At 48.9% G+C, this 17,754-nt stretch overlaps 1 protein-coding gene across 1 annotated transcript in view; it reads left to right on the top strand.

The window, feature by feature from the left end:
• The window catches only part of NIBAN3 (niban apoptosis regulator 3), a 118,991-nt gene that overhangs the window by 84,875 nt on the left and 16,362 nt on the right, over positions 1-17,754 (top strand). Inside the window, exons 9-11 of the mRNA XM_086961320.1 lie at positions 8,502-8,689; positions 10,846-11,004; positions 12,985-13,101. Coding sequence (XP_086817446.1) covers positions 8,502-8,689; positions 10,846-11,004; positions 12,985-13,101 — 464 coding nt within the window. The remainder of the gene's footprint in view (positions 1-8,501; positions 8,690-10,845; positions 11,005-12,984; positions 13,102-17,754) is intronic.

The following is a 17,754-nucleotide window of genomic DNA, read 5'->3' as shown; positions in this document are numbered from 1 at the left end:
CTCCAGCCCTTTCCAGTTGTCAGTACCCCCTTTGAAAGGGTGGGGATCGACATCGACGGACCTCTGGACCCCCGGACCTCCTTAGGCCACTGGTTCATTCTGGTTCTGGTCGATCACGCCACCCGATACCCCGAAGCCATCCCCCTCCGGACCGTGACGGCCCCGGTCGTGGGCCGGGCCCTCATGGGGATCTTCTCCCGGGTGGGATTCCCCCGAGAAGTGGTAAGCGACCGAGGCACGAACTTTATATCCCGGTACATGAAGTCCCTCTGGCAACAGTGTGGGGTGTCATACCGGTTCACCACCCCCTACCCTCCCCAGGGCAACGGCCTGGTTGAGCGGTTCAACCGCACCCTGAAAGGGATGATCATGGGTCTCGAGGAGCCCTTGCGACGCAAGTGGGACGTCCTCCTAGCCTGCCTCCTGTTCGCCTACCGAGAGGTACCCCAGAAATCCTTGGGGTTTAGCCCTTTCGAGCTGCTCTATGGGCACCCCGTCCGGGGTCCCCTCAGCCTGGTCAAGGAAGGCTGGGAGGCAGCCCCCCCGAGCACACCCCCGACGTATTCTCCTACGTCCTGGCCCTCCGGAACCAGACGCGGAAGTTTCGCGAACTGGCCGAGGCCAACCTAGAAGCCAGCCAAGAGGAGATGAAACGCTGGTACGACCAGAATGCCACTCTGGTCGAGTTTCAACCAGGCCAACAGGTTTGGGTCATGTCCCCAGTGGAACCTTGTGCCTTGCAGGACAAGTGGACTGGACCCTTTAAGGTGATAGAGCGCAAGAGCCAGGTCACCTACCTCGTTGATACGAAATCAGCCAGGAACGCCCTGAAAGTGCTACACGTAAACCGGCTCAAACCCCATTTTGTGCGGTCTGAGTTGGGGTTACTCCTTGCCACCGACGACGGAGAGGAAGAGGAGACGGACCCTCTACCAGATCACCTGTGTGCAAAGGATCAAGATGGCTCCGTAGAGGGAGTGAGTCTCTCCTCCTCCCTCACCCCCTTGCAGCGTGAAGAATGTCGCCACTTGCTGGAACAATTCTCAGACCTCTTCTCCCTCACTCCCGGCGTCACCAGCTGGTGCGTCCACGACGTGGACACCGGGGACAGCCCTCCGGTACGGCACCGAGCCTACCGAGTCCCGGACCGAGTCCGAGCCTGCATCAAGGCTGAGGTCGACAAAATGTTGGACCTAGGAGTGGTGGAAGTCTCCGACAGCCCATGGGCTAGTCCCGTGGTCCTGGTTCCGAAGGCAGCTGCCCCCGGCACCGTTCCTGAGCTGAGGTTCTGCGTAGACTACTGCGGACTCAACGCAGTCACCCGAACCGATGCACACCCCATCCCCCGAGCCGACAAACTGATTGACCGCCTAGGGTCGGCTCAGTACCTTAGTACCTTCGATCTCACCAGTGGCTACTGGCAGATCGGCCTCACGGAGAAGGCCCAAGAAAGGTCTGCTTTCTCCACTCCGAATGGCCATTTCCACTTCCGAGTCATGCCCTTCGGCATGAAAAACGCCCCCGCCACCTTCCAGCGACTGGTCAATCAGGTCCTGGCCGGGTTGGAAAATTTCAGTGCCGCCTACCTAGACGACATTGCGGTGTTCAGTGCTCACTGGCCCGAGCACCTGCACCACCTCTGGGAGGTGTTGGACGCCCTGCGTCAAGCCGGGCTCACCATTAAAGCTAGTAAATGCCAAATCGGACAAAGCTCAGTGGTATACCTAGGGCACCAGGTCGGCAGCGGCCTCGTGGCCCCCCTCCAACCCAAGATAGACGCGATCAATGCCTGGGAGACCCCCACGACCCAGACCGAGGTGCGGGCTTTCCTAGGGCTCACAGGGTACTACCGTAGATTCATCAAGGGGTACGGGAGTATTGTAGGCCCCCTCACCGAGTTGACAGCCAAGGCCAACCCCAAGAAGGTTATCTGGACCACCGCCTGTCAGAAGGCCTTCGAAGAATTGAAACAGGCCATGTGCACCGCTCCAGTACTACAGGCCCCTGACTACTCCCGAGAGTTCGTGGTCCAGATCGACGCCTCCGAGCATGGCATCGGAGCCGTGCTCTCCCAAGTGGACGACAAGGGGATTGATCATCCGGTAGCCTTTATCAGCCGGAGGCTACTACCCCGGGAGCAGAGATGGAGCACCATCGAGCGAGAGGCCTTCGCAGTAGTCTGGGCCTTGAAGAAACTGAGGCCCTACCTGTTCGGGAGTGCCGACCACGCCAACGCTGACGGCCTGTCCCGCTTCTTCCGCCTCAGCGAAGAGAACCCCCAAGAGGATGGGTAGTTCTCCTCGTCCTTCAGCTGGAGGGGACGCATGTTGGACCGGGCCTCGTGGCGTGGTCCTCGCTGATCTCTGCCGCCCCAGAACTATGGGTGGAACTGATTCCCGTCCCCCCGGAACTGTACAGGACACTCTTACTTCGGACCTGAGACGATCCCCAGACCGCGTGCCTGCACCCGTGCACGTGACCATCAGACTCCATGTTTGGCCACCCCAGCCGGCCGGCCGCCTTCTTTCCTTTCGGCAGCCCCTGGCCTCTCCTGGCTGCAGCTAAGCCTGCGCGTCCGGCGCGCCCAGATCCGCCCGGGGGGTGAACGACTCACCAAGTACCCGAAACTAAGACTTCCATCACACCTCCGGCCCCCTCCCGAGGAACTGGTTTCCCTCACGCCTCTGAACTATCCCTAGGGGCTGGTTTCGATTGCACCTTGGGCCTCCTAGTGAGCTGGCTCCAGGCCCTGATGGGCGTCTGGGATTCCCTGGGCGCATGGTCCAAAGCATCAAAGAACCAACCGCCCAGACGATCAGGCGCCTGGCCCTCGGACCTCCAGCCTCCTGCCTATGAGGGTCCGGACATCAAAGAGCTCGACGACTATAAGACAGCCTGCCTTCCATCTAGTCGGCAGTTGTATCTTGGACAAGAAAGCCCTGCTGATCTGATCGCGGCTGACCTTGAGGAGAACAGACTCTGACACTGAGCCCTGCTGACGTCGTCGCGGCTCATTCTCGAATCTACAGAACGAAACCATCGGAGCCCTGCTGACGCTGTCGCGGCTCCCTCTTGAAGTACAAGACCTGAACCATCGGAGCCCTGCTGACGCTGTCGCGGCTCCCTCTTGAAGCACAAGACCTGAACATCGGAGCCCTGCTGACGCTGTCGCAGCTCCACCTGCTTACGAGTACAACGGAGTACTCCTGACCAAGCCCTGCTGACCTCGTCACGGCTTGACGAACTCTCTGGTCCGGCTGGACCATCGACGCTACCCTCACGATCATCTTGAACCAGAAGTGAGTAGGACAGCAAGTCCCATTGCCAGCCCCCGTACCCCCCAGTTCGAGGATTGAGAACTGTGCGCTGGGTGCGTGGTGTGCCAGCTGGCCTCCTAAGACTGTCCCGCTTCCCCGATCCCTCGTTACGAGACTTTCGCGATCCCTCGATCGCTGTGTAATGCTCCCTACCTTTTATCTTGATAAAGTCTTTTCTGATAAAGAATCACGGTGTGGTGTCCGTTCATAAGTGTGGTGCGCCGACAGTGTGTACGATCAGTCCTCCCCGGCGGGGACTCCCCCTCGATAAGACTCGGCAGTAGTTGTGGGAGAGGAGGTTCCAGGCGGTTAGGATCAATCAAGCTATCAGGAGTTTGGTAAAGCGCGACTACTCACCCGTAAGGGTCTCAAGACGCTAGGGGTGGGGGGGTGGGGGGGTGCAGGTTCCATTCCATCAAGGAGGGGGTCTGTTGAAGAGCCAGGTTTTGAGGTTTCTTGCGAAGATGGGGAGCGATGTTGTCTGTCTGAGGTGGAGCGGAAGGGCGTTCCATGCTTTGGCCGCGAGGAAGGAGAAGGAGCGGCCTCCCGATCCAGGGGTCGAGAGTCCTCTCGACCCCTGGGGTCTCCGCCTTCCAACAGTGTGTGCCTGTAGAAATTGTGCACTGATGGCTAGTGGTGTGTGAGCCTGGTGGAAGGATGCGCTGCCGGCTGGTGGTGTGTGTGCCTGGTGGATGCGTGCACTGACGGCTGGTGGTGTGTGCCTGGTGAAAGCGTGCACTGATGGCTGGTGGTCTGTGTTTGCCTGGTGAAAGCATGCACTGACGGCTGGTGGTGTGTGTGTGCCTGGTGAAAGCCTGCACTGACGGCTGGTGGTGTGTGTGTGCCTGGTGAAAGTGTGCACTGATGGCTGGTGGTGTTTGTGTCCAGTGAAAGCGTGCACTGACGGCTCGTGGTGTTTGTGTCCGGTGAAAGCGTGCACTGCCAACTGATGGTGTCTGTGCCTAGTGAACGTGTGCACTGATGGTGTGGTTGTGTGTGTGTGGTTGTGTGTGTGGGTGTGTGTGTGTGGTTGTGTGTGTGGTTGTGGTTTTGTGTGTGTGTGGTTGTGTGTGTGTGTGGGTGTGTGTGTGGTTGTGTGTGTGGTTGTGTGTGTGTGTGGTTGTGTGTGTGATTGTGTGTGGGGTTGTGTGTGTGTGATTGTGTGTGTGGTTGTGTGTGTGTGGTTGTGTGTGTGTGGTTGTGATTTTGTGTGGTTGTGTGTGGTTGTGTGTGTGTGTGTGATTGTGTGTGGTTGTGTGTGTGGTTGTGTATGTGGTTGTGTGTGTGTTGTGATTGTGTGTGTGGTTGTGTGCGTGGTTGTGTGTGTGGTTGTGTGTGTGGTTGTGTGTGTGGTTGTGTGTGTGTTTGTGTGGTTGTTTGTGTGGTTGTGTGTGTGGTTGTGTGTGTGTTTGTGTGGTTGTTTGTGTGGTTGTTTGTGTGGTTGTGTGTGGTTGTGTGTGTGGTGGTTGCTTGTGTGTGTGGTTGTGTGTGTGGTTGTGCGTGTGTGTGTGGTTGTGTGTATGGTTGTGTGTGTGTGTGCTGTTGTGTGTGTGGTTGTGTGTGGTTGTGTGTGTGGTTGTGTGGGTAGTTGTGTGTGGTTGTGTGTGTGGTTGTGTGTATGTGGTTGTGTGGTTGGTGTGATTGTGTGTGTGTGGTTGTATGTGTGGTTGTGTCTGTGGTTGTGTGTGTGATTGTGTTTATGTGTGTGGTTGTATGTGTGGTAGAGTGTGTGGTTGTGTGTGTGGTGCACTGATGGCTGGTGGTGTGTGTGCCTGTAGAAATTGTGCACTGATGGCTAGTGGTGTGTGAGCCTGGTGGAAGGATGCGCTGCCGGCTGGTGGTGTGTGTGCCTGGTGGATGCGTGCACTGACGGCTGGTGGTGTGTGCCTGGTGAAAGCGTGCACTGATGGCTGGTGGTCTGTGTATGCCTGGTGAAAGCATGCACTGACGGCTGGTGGTGTATGTGTGCCTGGTGAAAGCCTGCACTGACGACTGGTGGTGTGTGTGTGCCTGGTGAAAGTGTGCACTGATGGCTGGTGGTGTTTGTGTCCAGTGAAAGCGTGCACTGACGGCTCGTGGTGTTTGTGTCCGGTGAAAGCGTGCACTGGCAACTGATGGTGTCTGTGCCTAGTGAAAGTGTGCACTGATGGTGTGGTTGTGTGTGTGTGGTTATGTGTGTGGGTGTGTGTGTGTGGTTGTGGTTTTGTGTGTGTGTGGTTGTGTGTGTGGTTGTGTGTGTGGGTGTGTGTGTGGTTGTGTGTGTGGTTGTGTGTGTGATTGTGTGTGTGGTTGTGTGTGTGTGATTGTGTGTGTGGTTGTGTGTGTGTGGTTGTGATTGTGTGTGGTTGTGTGTGGTTGTGTGTGGTTGTGGTTGTGTGTGTGTGTGTGTGTGTGATTGTGTGTGGTTGTGTGTGTGGTTGTGTGTGTGGTTGTGGTTGTGTGTGTTGTGATTGTGGTTGTGTGTGTGGTTGTGTGCGTGGTTGTATGTGTGGTTGTGTGTGTGGTTGTGTGTGTGTTTGTGTGGTTGTGTGTGTGCTTGTGTGTATGTGTGGTTGTGTGTGGTTGTGTGTGTGGTGGTTGTTTGTGTGTGTGGTTGTGTGTGTGGTTGTGCATGTGTGTGTGGTTGTGTGTGTGTGTGGTTGTGTGTATGGTTGTGTGTGTGTGTGTGTGTGTACTGTTGTGTGTGTGGCTGTGTGTGGTTGTGTGTGTGTGGTTGTGTGTGTGGTTGTGTGTGGTTGTGTGTGTGGTTGTTTGTGTGGTTGTGTGTGGTTGTGTGTATGTGGTTGTGTGGTTGGTGTGATTGTGTGTGTGTGGTTGTATGTGTGGTTGTGTCTGTGGTTGTGTGTGTGATTGTGTTTATGTGTGTGGTTGTATGTGTGGTAGAGTGTGTGGTTGTGTGTGTGGTTGCATGTGTGGTTGTGTGTTTCTGTGGTTGTGGTCGTGTGTGTGGTTGTGTGTGTGGTTGTGTGTGTTGTGTTTCTAGTTGTGTGTTTGGTTGTGTGTGGTTTTGTGTGTGTGCTTGTGTGTGTGTGGTTGGGTTTGGTTGTGTGTTTGGGTGTGCTTCTGTGTGTGTGGTTGTGTGGGGTTTTGTGTGTGGTTGTGTGTGTGGTTGTGGTTGTGTGTGTGTGGTTGTGTATGTGGTTGTGTATGTGGTTGTGTGTGGTTGTCTGTGTGTGTGGTTGTGTTTGTGTGTTGTGTGTGTGGTTGTGTGTGTGCTTGTGGTTGTGTGTGTGTGGTTGTGTGTGTGTGTGGTTGTGGTTGTATGTGTTGTTTGTAGTTGTGTGTGTGGTTGTGTGTGGTGTGTGGTTGTGGTTGTGTGTGTGTGGTCGTGTGTGTGTGGTTGTGTGTGGTTGTGTGTGTTGTGTGTGGTTGTGTGTGTTTGGGGTTGTGGGTGTGGGTGTGGTTGTGTGTGATTGTGTATGTGATTGTGTGTGTGGTTGTGTGTGGTTGTGTGTGTGGTTGTGCGTGTGGTTGTGGTTGCGGGTGTTGTGGTTGCGCGTGTTGTGTGTGGGGTTTGTGTTGTTGTGTATGTGTGGATGCGGGTGTGGTTGTGGTTGTGTGTTTGTGTGTGGTTGTGTGTGTGTGTGGTTGTGTGTGTGTGTTTGTGGTTGTGTGTGTGTGGATGTGATTGTGTGTGTGTGGTTGTGTGTATGTGTGTGTGTGGTTGTGTGTGTAGTTGTGTGGTTGTGTGTGTGGTTGTGTGTGTGACAGTAATACTAAAAGCATCTCAAAATAAAGGAACACAAACATCGAGTTTGTGGAAAGAGAAAGCATGTTGTAAGTCAAACGGGCAGCAGCAAAGCATTAACCCAACATGTTCTTTGATGTTTGATGTTCTTTGAACGAGAACATCAAAGGGGCGTCGCAAAAGTGATCGCGGACGAAAGTGAAAGTGATCGCGGGCGCTTAATGAGCATGACAAGGTTTGCCATATGGCGCCTCTGATCCTAAGCGCGCGCACATGCACTGTAGCTCTAGGCTGGCCATGGTAGCGTTTTTTGAGCCCTCACTAAAAGTCTCGCCATTGCAGCGCATGCGCTGGGTCAGGCGAGAGCTAAAAAACGACATATCTCTGTAGACTTTCAAAGCCAACCTGAAAAAGCTTCAGATGACCTGACTATCTCTTGCCTGCTTAATGACCTCCTGATTTGCATGTATTGTCCCCTCTTGCAATTCTGTTCTCTCCTCACATGACATTCCCTCCTCCCTCCCCTTCTCCTCTCCCCAAACATCACTCTCCACCGCCTTCATTTTCGCGGGCACTTATGTAAAAATCGTGGCATTTTTACAAAAGTGCCGATTTCGCGGGCACTTTTTGCAAAAATCGCTGCATTTTCACAAAAGTGCCGAATTCCCGGCAAATCGCGAAATCCTGGAGGGTCTGATTAGACCGGAGACATCGGCTATCAGAGTGCTTTACATGAGCACCAGTTTCGTTACAGATGGACACATTTATTTTTGTTAGGCACGGGGAGATTAAGTGATTTGTCCAGAATCACAGGTTGATGAGGGCCCCTGCAGGGACTCGAACCCGGTTCCGGAGCTCCGAGATTGACCACTCTAGCGTTAAGGCTACATTATCTTTAAGAGAGAAAAAATCCTGCATGTCCTTTTGCTTCTCTCCAATACCTCCCTAGAAACTAAACTCGCTCTGCAAAATAAAGGCTCAGGTTTGTCAGTTATCAGCTGATCCAACTTCCAAGTCATAAGGAAAATTGATAGGAATGGCGAAACACAATGTTAATCTTGCCAAAAAAAACAAAAAAAACACAACAGTAATCTCTACAATTTGTTTTCCCAAATATAATATTATTTTGTACTGTCTCCGTCCATGTATATCGAAATCCCTGTGTGTCTACCTCCAAATCTCCAAATTGGAGCTCCGTCATGTTGGCAAAGCTGCTGCTCTTCCATTAACTTCTAGCAGAAGGCGGCTTTGCACCTGGATTTACATTTAATAATAATTAATATCATAAAGGTGGTTAATACTGAATATAATTATATTAATGCTATTAACGTATTAACACTGCCAATGGTGATATTATTCTAATAATACCATTTTGTATATTTATTACAGTCATTGTGAATGCTATTGGCGTTATTGTTGTGCTCAATATTGTTATTGATAATATATATAATGACAGTTATGAGAACTCGCACTGATTGTTAAAACTCTGACTCTAGGCGCTATGGGCAGTGCTGTGCGAGCGTGTTTCAGGGAAAGTGTGCACCCCCACCTGGAGCAGGTGCTTGACGAGCTGGTGGGTCCTGTCACGTCGGGCCTGGAGGCCGCGCGATCAGCGTTCGATAATCGAATAATCGAAGTGATGGCGGACACCGAGGGAAGCTCACCTCTCGCCCTACAGAAAGAGGTGAGGAGGCCTGAGTGATGACGCGAATAAAGGGTGGCACGGGGTATCCCCGGGGGCGGGAGTAGCAAGCTTGAGAGGGACAGGTAGATAAAAGGAGGTAGCGTGAGAGGAAAGGAGGTAGGGGAGATTAAAGATTGTGCGGCCTCTGCTCCATGGCCTAGTCGATCAGTGAGCACAGAGGACACAGGTAAAAGGGTACAGAAGAGCAGGCATGGGCAGCTTGGGGAGCTGCCCAGGGCCTCGTACTCAGCCCACCAGCATGGGGCCCCACACCGATTGTGTGACCTGCGCCTTGGGACCCTACGGGTAAGTAGTGCGCTATATAAATGCCTATACATTTACATTTACATTTACATTGTTTCCCTGTCTCCTTGCAATTAGGGTCCATGGGAGGGGTCCCCTCTCCGGGCCTCTCAGGGATGGTGTGGGGGGGCCTAGGTGAGGGAGACTTCCTCTTGTCCCAATTTCAAGTAGATCCTTCAGAGACATCGCGGGACGCCCATTGTCCAGCGTTTTAGCGCCACCACAGTTTTAACTTTTAGCCCACAAGCAATTCTCACACCTTCAGCCGGATAGGTGTGAGAATTGCTTGTGGGGTGAAAATTAAAACTGTGGGGGCGCCAAAATGCTGGACAATGGGCCTCCCACAGTGTCTCTGAAGGGGCTCTTTTCAAGGGGCCACTTAGGTAAATTAGAGGGGCCTCGCACATTCCCTTAACCGGCCCTGGAGAAGAGAATGTAGTTGTAGTAAAGACGTACGGAGGAGGGGTTAGAAGAGGTATAGAAGGCACGGAGGCCAAGAAAATTGGGCCTACAAAGTGGGTTATGCCAAAGGGTGCAGGTCTTCATGCTGGAAAACGAGAAAAACCCAGCGTGGTGTGCGTGGGCTGTATGAAACAACGTCACTGTCAATAATATGGACCTACAATTATATTAAATCCAGAGGCTCTCCTGCCACTAGGTCAGATAACTAACCACATGAAGTACTGCATTTATCTATTATCCTTAACTATAGTTACCTAGCAGTGTTGATTTACGTCCATGTAGAGCGTGCGATATGTGTCATGCGATATCATGCATATCATTTAGTAGGGCTTGTGGTGCTGGAGTGGTGAGGGGGAGCTGGCCTCCTGACCAGTGAAAGCAGGCATGGAAGTGGGAGGGGATGCGGCAATGGAATGAGGTGGGGGGGTGGGGGGTTTCTGGAGGTAGAGGAGGTACGACAGAGGTCCTTGGTGCCCTGCCCCACTGCTGCCCCTTATTCTACCTGATTTCTCTGCTCTTCCTAAATCTAGACCGCAGGGGACAGCCCTGGGCTTGCTTATATTTATTTTATTTGTTGAGTTTTATATAGCGCGAACTTGACCTGAAGGCATCAGAGCGCTTCACAGAGTATGTATAATAGTAACTCTGTGGGTTACATATTGGGGAGGGTATAAAGACATAATGGCAGCACGTAAACGGAATTTAGCAAAGGTATTAGGAGCAATAGCTGATACAGTTTTGCGGTCGAAACAGCATATATATATATATATATATATATATATATATATATATATATATATATTATATATATATATATATAATATATAAATATATATATATATATGCTGTTATATATATATAAATGGGTTTTCCCCCTGGGTGCTGCAATTTAGTAAATCCCACTTTACATGACAAAGCCAGCTCGTCATAAGCACAGGGCAGGTAAAGCCCATGACGAGCTGGCTTTGTCATCAGCACTGAAGGGGTTAACAACGCATAGTAGCAGTTGCATAGGATTAAATGAGGAATAAGTAAAAATACATTGTAACCATAGTATAACAGAGACTTACAGCGTGAACCATAGTATAACAGAGAGTTACAGCTTGCACTAAAATGGCTCGGCGCTATAGTTCAATGGTAGCCAAGGAGGGGCCTCTTGGAGTGCTCATTCTACCGTAATTCCTCTGTGTTGTGCTGTCTCTGCATTTGGGGAGCACGTCCTGGTGTTCTGTACTGACCGCTCCCACTGATGTCTCAAGTATGTTTGCTGCCGGTACATACCTTGCAACTCTCTCATTCTCACCCCTGCTGTAACTGCTGGATATACTCCGAGAGTTCATGTCCTGGACTCTGTCACCTAATTCTGCCCCGCTCCCTCTCTTCTGCCCCAGGTGTACGCCCTGTCCGACATGCCCTGGGACTCCGTGCTCATGCGGCGCTGCTATGAGAGGGTCCTTCCCTTGCAGGAGGGCCTGAGAGGTCTGGGGGACCGGTTCGACCTCCGCACCGTGGACTGGCTGCTGTTCCGGGCACAGAACCTCATGCAGCAGGTAAGCTGAGGTCAAGGGTCAAGAGGTCAAGGCATACCACAGTTAATGAGGTGAGCGGGTCAACATCTGTGAGAGAATCTGTTCACACCTGACACCAATCTTCTGCTGGGGCCTGGAGCAAAGCGGCTGCACACTGAGCTAAAGGAGGGAATTGACCTTTTAGGTCTCACCAATCAGCTGTCTTCTTGCAAAAGACCTATTGTGAACTTACAGCGGGCTTACAGCCAACCCACTGCTTCCCATAGGTTGTCTTTATTGTCATTTGCGTGCTTCGCATTGGGTGGGTTCCCCTCCTCACTTCGTGTTTGTCCCTCCCCAGGAGCATAGCCTCTTTACTATTCCTTTGATTGTCTAACTTGCACTACTCACATTTAGGGAAGTACTTTTGATTTAGCACTGTATGAGGATCCATGTGTTGTCTTGCTCTCCCCCTCATGTGCAGCTTTCCCCCATCAAAAACCCACCCGAGCTGAGTTGATTCCCATGCTTCCCAGGTGGTCTGTAAACGGACAGAAACAGGGATATTTTTCCTGTCATATAGCAGAAGCACAGACTCTAAGGATTGTTTTTATCTCCTGCATTCCACATCTTTCATGAAAGCAAAGCTTCGGCATATAAAGGCAATTATGGCACTGGGAGAAGGGCCACCTGCTGTACTCACTCGCTGTCATCTGAGGCAGAAGGTGTACTTAGCATTACACTTCTCATGCAGGATCATAAATCTGCTCCTTGGGCAACCATAGTGGGACAAATAGCTGAATGATATCAAATATAAATCTGGCCTTAGCAGGAGTTGCCATTGAATTCTGCTTCCTTATTTTTTTTTTATTCTGTTCAGAGTTTTATGAATTAAAATTATTTGAAAAATAAATCATACCATTTATCAAAATTTAAAACACTGACTTCAATGTACAGTTTAGATATATGCTTGCTTTTTTCCCATTATTTTTAAATGTTTTTTTTTCTTTTACTTTTTCTAAACCAATACTGACAAACAATGGCAAAGTCAACTGCTCCGTGCTCACGTTAAAAAGGCGAGATCTATCGGCTTTGCCAATGATTTTTAAAAGGGAGTGATTGCTTTGAGATATTGTTTGGGACACCCAGAAAGGCCTATTCAGCACTAGCCCTGGGTGGAAAAGCTGAACGTATAGGGGCAAGCTGGGCCTAGGTTGGAGAGGCGTGGTGTGAATCGAGGGCCAGTACTATAATATTGCTCAAAGGTGGGAGGATATTTAGATATTATTCCCAGGGTAGGATAGCTGTGAAGAACAATCCCCAATATTGAAGGACTGTGTAAAAACAGGCCTCTGGGCCAGGGCTGTGAGCTAGAGGGATACATGTGACGTCTGTGGGATACATGAGGCTTCTGTGAAGTACAGGGAGGTATAACACAATGGGGTAACCCAGTAAACCTCAGAGCCTGGGTGAGTATATAACAAACTACAGAGGCTCTATCGGGGAGGTACAGGGAGTCCGGACCCGCTAAGGAATGCTGTGAGCTAAAGGGACACTGCAGGCCCAGCACCTAAGTCCTGTGATGTACAGGAACATCCCCAGGCACAGCAAGGGGGGCCTTTGATCAGTAGGGACAGACAGGCTCAGGATGGGACGGCTGCGAGGCATCGGAGCACCCTAGACCTAGCTCAGAAGGGATGTGAGCTACATCTCCCCGGCAAAGGAACACAAAGGGCCCAGTACACAAGGGCTGTAGGGTGCAGGAACACCACCAAGCACAGCAAGGGAGGGTTGGGAAGTACAGAGATGTATATACAAGTCAATTTTGAGAGGGCTGTGAAATAAAGGAACATGAGGACCTGCTCGTAAAAACTGTAAGCAACAGAAATGCCCCGTGCCCCAGCACCGGTGGGCCTTGACATACAGACTCACGAAGGCCCAGCATCAGAACCCCATGATAATCAACAGCTTGAGACTGTTCGGAACTAGTTACCACTTTGACTTATGAAGCCTTCTGTGTAGTTCTTGCAGAACACAGTCTACACCTTCCAGCAGCTCCTGGGTCCTCACCTGACCGCCTCCGCCGACATCACCAGGCTTGTGACGACTTTGGGAAAGGTAAAAGGACGGGTGCTAAAGGTGAGGCCCACTTGTCTGTTTTACTTGTTGTGCATCATGAGGCACCCTATACCTCAGCTGGGGCCTGTAGGTTACAAAACCACACTCTGCTGTGCTGTGTCCTGTACTTTACACCGGTGGAATTCCGGTGACTCATGATTACCCAGGCATGGCCGGCAGAGGTAAGAGCAGTGGGGCTGGAAGGAGTGGAGGGGGAGTCAACAGGCGAAGTGATAGGTAAAATTAAATAAATAAAAAAAACCACTTACCTTGCACTCGTAGCATCCCTGACTCAGCGATGAGGTGAGCGCAAGGTAAGTGGTTTTATTTATTTATTTAATTTACCTTTTCCATCGTCTGTCAACTCCCCCCACCACCCTGCCCAGGTGCTCTTATCTGTGCCAATCCAATTTGTGCATTAACGGTCAAAAGGCACTTATCAGTGGGTATGCCTACTAAGGTTGCAGTCCAAGCAAAAGTGTGAATGTCCAAAAGACGATAACCATACAGATGATATATTCAAATGAATAATTAGAGATTGATGTACGAATCACAATTGGAATACCTATTGATAAGTGCCTTGTAACCATTGGTGCACAAATTGGACTAGTACAGACTATATAGATCTGTTCTGCCCTGAAGAAGTCCAATGTTTAATGGACGAAACGTGTTGGCTGAGGTTTTATGAATGGAATATACAACGATAAAGGAAGAGAAAGATATATGGGGCGTATAGAGACTGTTATTTACAATTAAGTGTCATATTTGGTTGTGAAATATTGACACTCTTCATTTATTTGTTTGCTTTTTTTAAGGTGTAATAGTGATAAGTAACCAGAAAGCCCAGGACTGGATCACCTTACAAAACAACGATTTACTTACCCTACTCTTCGATTCCCTCGCTCTACAGCTCACCCCAAAACTTGAGTGTACCCCCCATTCATTTACAGACTTTGCACTGCACTCTCTCACCACAGGCACACAATTATCTTACATTATTTGAAACTAATGGCACATAATACTCGCAGGCACTATGAAGGACCATGCAGTCTTTGAATATTACATACGTTTATCATCAGAACTGCTTGTATATTTAGAGATTTTATCCAATATGTTAGTATGCATGTGGTGAAAAATTGGTATTTTTTTTCTAATCCTTGATGGCAAATGTTACCCGGACCCTGCTGGAAAAGGGTCAGGCTGGTTAGCTCTGTGGTATATGGAACTTGTATGAAGTTGTAGTTGAAACACTCCCTAAAATTGTGTTAAGTTTCACCCATGGGTTTATTATCACTGACCCCTTAGCTGAATAAAACCCAGCTACATGGATAACTATTAACAAATGTAAACATCTGCTGTACCTCTGTTACCTACTGAGGCACCCCGTGGTCCTTACTGTTGTCTGCATAGAGAAAAACACAAATTAGAGATAATGTCAAAAGTAATCTGATACAATTAATTTTATGGCTGCATCTGAATTTTTCTGAATAGTGATTTATCCTGCAGAAGGCTTTTGGCACCCAGGGGAAGTTGAAACTTTTCCATATTGGGAAATTTAATAAAAGACGTGTACATTATCTATTCTATTATTCACACTGTTAGCTAATTGTTATAAATTGGCACTGCCTACTTGCATGACAAGCTGTGTGGTCTAAATGAAATTAATTGTGTTTGTGTATGAGGCACACCTGTGAAACCCCACGTTTGTTACGCTAAATTAACAGAGATGTGATTAGCCATGTATAGCCAATAATATGGTCTCGCAGTGCTACATTCTACCCTTTAATTGATGCATATGCATAAGTAATATTTATTATTTATAAAGAAGGTTCATGTTTTCATAAATGTCATTAAGTATATGTGCTAGCTTTTTTGACATTTTAGGGGGACCTCCCAGACAGTTCTGTTACCAATGCGTAATTATTAAGTAGATGTGCCAATTAAACAACTATAGGTTAACTTAACACTTATAATTTAGATTTAAAGCACTTGAATCTACAGTTTCATCCTAATACTTAACTCAGCCACATCAATTGGTCCTGCGTTTTGCGCATAACTGAAGAGGCTTCGGTCTGTGTATGAGGTTTAGCTCATGATTTAATTTCTTTTATCAATGCTTCCCGTAAAGTAAGTGAACACACGGTTTAGCACTGCACCTCTGCGCAGGTGTTCCACAGCACAACCTGGCTTTGTTCACAGTAGTGTCGCTAGGGGGCAGGATGCTGTCTGGTTGGGCTGGTGCCGCATCTATAATGTCCTGCCCCTCATGTGTGCCCCACCACTAGCGACAGCCACAGTCAGCAAAAGCAAACTGCAAGTGATGTTCCTGTTCACATTTCACGTTTTACTTACTCTTGCATTCCTTAAGAGTATATGCTTTTTCAGGTCGGTGTGTTTTTGTAGTTTTTCATGCAGCATATTGTTCATTGGTAGTGCATAGTGTGAAAAGAGTTGCTCCTATGTAGCTGTGTGAGTTCCGGTTGTGGGTTGGTCACGGTCCAGTGCTGTGTGGAGTTCAGATCAAATGCGGTGGCAATAGCTCACACAGCCTGTCAGTGTCATAAAGTGGTTCAGAGTGCATGCTCTTCCAATCTTTGGCCTCTCTGCAGAGCACACAGAGCAGTGGTCAGGTGTGCCAGATGTAATTGTGACTATATGTGAAAGTGTGTGAATGAGGTACACAGCTGTCAAAATATTGACAGGTTGAAAGTGATACAAACTGCAGTGCCTACAGGTGAGTGGGTGTGTAGGGTGGGGGGATTAGTGGAGGGAAGGAGATGCATGCACGAAAAAAGTGAAAACAGGGTGCTGAAGAGGAAAGGGTTAATGTGTGAGGTATGCAGATTGAGTGCTTCAAAAAAATGTGAAGAGAAAAAGAGTGTAAATGTCTCAAGAATCCATGTGCTTGATTAACAGTATCCATAAGGTGCCCACCACCGCCAAAGGTCTCTTGACACATAAAAGTCAACAATCTGAGGAACTACACTCACATACTTCAAGTTAAGCTTCTAAACCCACTGAAACCCTAAATATGTTTGATATAGAACTGTAATATTCAAGCATGACCTCGAAGTAGCTGTCAGATGTGCAGCAGGTGCAGTGGCACCAGGGACCAAGGGTCTGAGGGGCCTACTGCACCCCTATTATAGCTGTGTTTTACTACCACACTGGGGGGAGTGAGCGGCTCATTTTGCTGTTTGTATTAGGGGCCTTGACACCTTTGCTACGTAACTGCCTCCAACTGGGTGTGGCCCTTGCTGTACAGAAGGTTCAAGTTCCCGGTATTTTGTCTATGTATTTGAACGTCAACACAAACTACTTGCATACGTTTAATTCAAGTGTTGAGTTTGGCATAACTGTATAAACTCATGACACTAGGGAGGCCTCAGGATCAGTGATGTTTAGAAAAAAATGTCATCAATGTCAAATAGGGTAAGCTGTGGGAATTAAGAGCCTCATGTACAAAGATTCCAAATAAGAAATCATAAATTGTGACTAATAGTGATTTGCAATTTGTGATTTATTTGGAATGCACTAAAATGGATCTGGTAATAGTGGTTGCAATTTGCGCACCAATTTCTACGGAATGCATTGGCATTTTGCAAACCCACCTATGTATTAAAAGGTCGGTTCTCAAAATACCGATTCATGGTGGATCCCAATTCACCCTACCTCATTTATATGCATAAAGTAGGTCGCAAAGTCCTGGCCTTCACGATTGACCATAACCACAGAAATAATGACTTGCTCGGGTTAGCAGACCACCATGTCTTGCTCGGGTTAGCAGACCACCATGTCCGTGAGTGCTTTTAAATAAAGCAAACTTTATTTTTATGCAGCCAGTCTTCCTTAAATGAAAACTCGATTTTTTTTAAATGAAAAGTTACTCACACCTTTTTTTTTTTTTATTTCAGTAATTTTTTTATTGAAAATAAAAAGCATATTTACATGGTACAGGGTGAATCACATGGGGAAAAAGTAAAGAAAGAAGCACGGGGGGGGGGGGGGGTAATAAGCATTGTCCAGATTGCCAGATTGGCTAGCATTAGTTTGGCTCTTGATAGATTCTTCAGTTTGTTACGTCTTCTTCTCGCCCGGCTTGCACGTTTCCATTTTCCCCCTTACTCCTTTGCAACCTGTCTGGTTATCTTCCGCCCCCCTGGTGGTGTGAGGAAATAGAGGATCAAAAGAAGAGAGGTGTAGGAGTAGAGAGAGACATAGGCGCATTATGTTGTTGAGTAGGATGCTTGTTTTGATTATGCAGTGATGACTGGTCCGAGTGTTTAGGGTGGCTTATGAGAGGACAAGTAGTTGTCTAGTGACCGCCATATCTCGCTCTTTTTCCCTGAGTTCGTTTGGCTGTTGGTCGTTATGGTGTCGGCTCCTCTTAGGAAAAGGACCCAGTTGAACCAGGCTTTAAAGGTGGCTTTTGCTGTGTCCTTCCAGTTGTTCAAAACCGTTTTGACCGCTGCTGTGAGCAGGAGGTCAATCAGGTCTCTGTCATTTTCGGATGTTATGGATGGGTCGGTGTAACCCAGAATTAAGTGGTGAAAGTCCATTGATAGTGTGGCTCCTGTTACGTCATTGATTAGAGTGTTTATGGAGTTCCAGAACTTCCTTGTTTTGGTGCAGTGGAAAAGGAGGTGTGCCAGGTCTCCTTTCTGCATGTCGCAG

The sequence above is a fragment of the Lissotriton vulgaris genome, chromosome 1_1 (assembly GCF_964263255.1).
Source record: "Lissotriton vulgaris chromosome 1_1, aLisVul1.2, whole genome shotgun sequence".
NCBI classification, from domain to species: domain Eukaryota; kingdom Metazoa; phylum Chordata; class Amphibia; order Caudata; family Salamandridae; genus Lissotriton; species Lissotriton vulgaris.
This window is presented reverse-complemented; position numbering and strand designations above follow the sequence as displayed.